The sequence below is a fragment of the Anarrhichthys ocellatus genome, unplaced genomic scaffold, assembly GCF_004355925.1.
Source record: "Anarrhichthys ocellatus isolate YVR2014 unplaced genomic scaffold, GSC_Weel_1.0 scaffold294, whole genome shotgun sequence".
Taxonomy (NCBI): Eukaryota; Metazoa; Chordata; class Actinopteri; order Perciformes; family Anarhichadidae; genus Anarrhichthys; species Anarrhichthys ocellatus.
In genome coordinates, this window is record NW_022280310.1 from 34,655 (window position 1) to 37,766 (window position 3,112).

At 40.3% G+C, this 3,112-nt stretch overlaps 1 protein-coding gene across 1 annotated transcript in view; it reads left to right on the plus strand.

The window, feature by feature from the left end:
- Window positions 1–1,208: 1,208 nt before the first annotated feature.
- Window positions 1,209–3,112, plus strand: part of LOC116401249 (zinc finger E-box-binding homeobox 2-like) — a gene marked incomplete at its 3' end in the record, with an annotated part of 38,840 nt that continues 36,936 nt past the window's right edge. Inside the window, exon 1 of the mRNA XM_031879569.1 lies at window positions 1,209–1,403. Coding sequence (XP_031735429.1) covers window positions 1,209–1,403 — 195 coding nt within the window. The remainder of the gene's footprint in view (window positions 1,404–3,112) is intronic.

Below are 3,112 nucleotides of genomic sequence, written 5' to 3' on the forward strand. Positions count from 1 at the left end.
CCCCCCCCGCTGCTATAATCCTAATGGGAATTTAAACTGTGATTAGTGTAATACCCGTTTAAACCCCACCAACACCCCAGAATACTCCCCCATCCCCCTCCACCCAAAACACAGATTAAGGGAATCCAAATGTCTCCATCACAGATTATCATCCACCTGTGTGAGAGTCACATGACCAGGGTTCAGTTTTATTTACTGAATGTCCTTCAATCTATTTCATTTTATAGTTGAGCCCCACCCCTCATCCCTCTCAGCCGATCACAGGGCATTTTGAAGTAAAACATTTAATGAGAATTAAAAATAAATTTCATTGAATTATAACATTGTTATTGTGGAAGTCAATATAAAGAAAATAAGTCAAATAAAAATCAATCAAAACAATTGTTTAAAAAATGTATGTAAAGTTTATTCATAAAGCATATTTAAAAACAACCAGAGTTTACTGAAGAGCTTAACATGCTGGTAAAAGCAAGATCTCCATCATGAGTCTGAAGGTTTGACGCCGGAGCCATAAATAAATGATCAGGACCGAAGATATTATTGACTAATAGAAAAAGAAATGTTTCCTTTGTGCACAAAATATCATCTTCAGATTCATGAGTTTGTTAGTGAATCAGAATCCTTCTAAAGTGAGTCTTTATCATCAACACCAAGATTGTTTAATCATGAAGTTCATGAGAAAGAGAATAGCAGAGTAGAAGGAACCAGGACCAGGACGAACTGATCCGATTAGAGACTCACAAATATGAGTGGGACACGGCCAATAAATGAGGGTGAAAACATCCAGATAGAACTTTGACCCAGACTCATTTATGTCATTATTGTGTTAATTCATAATGTTGATAATTCTGTCAGATGAAGATTAGGCTCCACTGATATTATATATAAGATTTAAGAGACTGAAGATTCAAGAGACAGAAGATTCAAGAGACATACGATTCAAGAGACAGAAGATTCAAGAGACAGACGATTGTATATCTTGTATATCTTGATCTATGCGCAAAACCCGTGCTCGATCACCGCTCGATATGGTTACTATAACTCTGGTACGTGAACTCCTACAACAACAAAAGGGGTTTTCACAGAGATTTTTCAACAACAAGAGAAGAGCTTCAAATGTTTTGTTGAAATGATACTGGATTCTACGAACAATCGTATGGACAACATGTTAGGATCTCAAAACGAGCATTCAATACACCCAGAAGGAAATGGATGACCTGAAATCAGCCAACGCAAATCAGCTGGCCACGTGCACTAGTAAGCAACAGGATACGATGAGGGAAAGCATCCAGGCCATCAACATGAAAATGAACTATTTAGAGGGCCAGTCCAGGAGAAATAACCTGGTTATTGATGGGATGGTAGAAACTGAAAACAAAGGATGGGCTGAGGTGGAGGATAAGGTACGGAGATTACTGTTGGAAAATCTACAGCTTGGGAGCAACCGTGAGTTGGAGCTGGAGCAAGCGCATCGAACGGGAAGGCCGGGTGCAGACGGCAACAGACCACGGCCCGGCCGGTAGTCGTCAAGTTCCTTCGATACAAGGACAAAGTAGCTGCTCTTCAGAATGCTAGATACCTAAAAATAACTAACATTTTTATCAATGAGGACTCTACAGAGGCTGTCCGCCAGAAGAGGAGGGATCTCATGCCAGCCATGAGGGCAGCGCGTGAGAGAGAGGGGACATTGCCTATCTCTGGCACGACAGACTGATTGCACATCCTCCTACAAGACAATAGAACAGGTCAAGAAGACTATACTACTGGGTGTAGTGTTGGACGAACAGTTGTCGTGATCTGAGCACATTGACGGCATTGTCACTAAAATGGGAAGGGGCATAGCTATGACTAGAAAGTGCTTTGCTTATTTAACACTCTATTGTTTGTCAGGTGTTACAGTCTTTATACTGTCCATTCATATGGTCTGCAGCAGCTAAGAAGGACTTAAATAAACTACTACTGGTTCAAAACCGAGCTGCCAGATTAGCACTCCAGTGTTCAATGAGAACTAATACACATACAGTATATGCACTCTCGCCTGTCATGGTTCTCAGTGGAAATTAAACTTCACTATAGCCTTCTCATGTTTTTCAGAAACGTAGTATTTAATCAGACACCTGAATATTTCTTCAATCAGTTACAATACACATGTAACAGACATAACCATCACACAAGGAATGCAGCTCAGGTCACTTGATACCACCAACCCCATGAACAAACCTCAAACGTAGTTATTTTTCGTGCAATTACTGCTTGGAACTTACTACCTCCTCATATAACTCATACAGGTAATAATCTGTCATTTAAAAAACAAGTAAAGGCTCACCTCAGGCCACTAACCACTTGACGTTTTCCATTGCTTTTGTAGTCTCCTGATCCTTCTTTGTATAAATGATGGATGCACTGTGTATATGGTCGGTTATGACAATATACATCCTAGTCTTTGACTGCACTATGTATCTGACTGTACTATTTTTATTTTTTATTAATTTTATTATTCTGATTGTACTATTTTTAACTGTTTGTTTCATGTCATGTTTTGCACGTTTTGTATGTATTAAATTTAGTCCTTTTTGTGGACCCCAGGAAGATTAGCAGCCGCTAAGACGTCAGCTAATGGGGATCCAGTTAATAAACTTCTCTGTGTATTCTGTGTACTCTGTCTACTCTTTTTACTGTTTGTACTGTCTGTACTCTGTGTATTCTGTGTACTCTTTTTACTGTTAGTACTCTGTGTACTGTTTGTACTGTTTGTACTCTGTGTACTTTTTGTACTCTGTCTACTCTTTGTACTGTTTGTACTCTGTGTACATATTATTACATTTATTTAGTGTAATAATAAGAGTGTGTCTGCGTGTGTGTGTCTGTGCGTGTGCATGTGAGTGTCTGTGTGTGTGTCTGTCTGCGTGTGTGTGCGTGTGTCTGTCTGCGTGTGTGTGTCTGTGTCTGTGTGTGTCTGTCTGCGTGTGTGTGTCTGTGTGTGCGTGTGTCTGTGTGTGTGTCTGTCTGCGTGTGTGTGTCTGCGTGTGTGTGTGTCTGTGTGTGTGTGTGTCTGTGTGTGTCTGCGTGTGTGTGTCTGTGTGTGTGTCTGTGTGTGTGTGTCTGTGTGTGT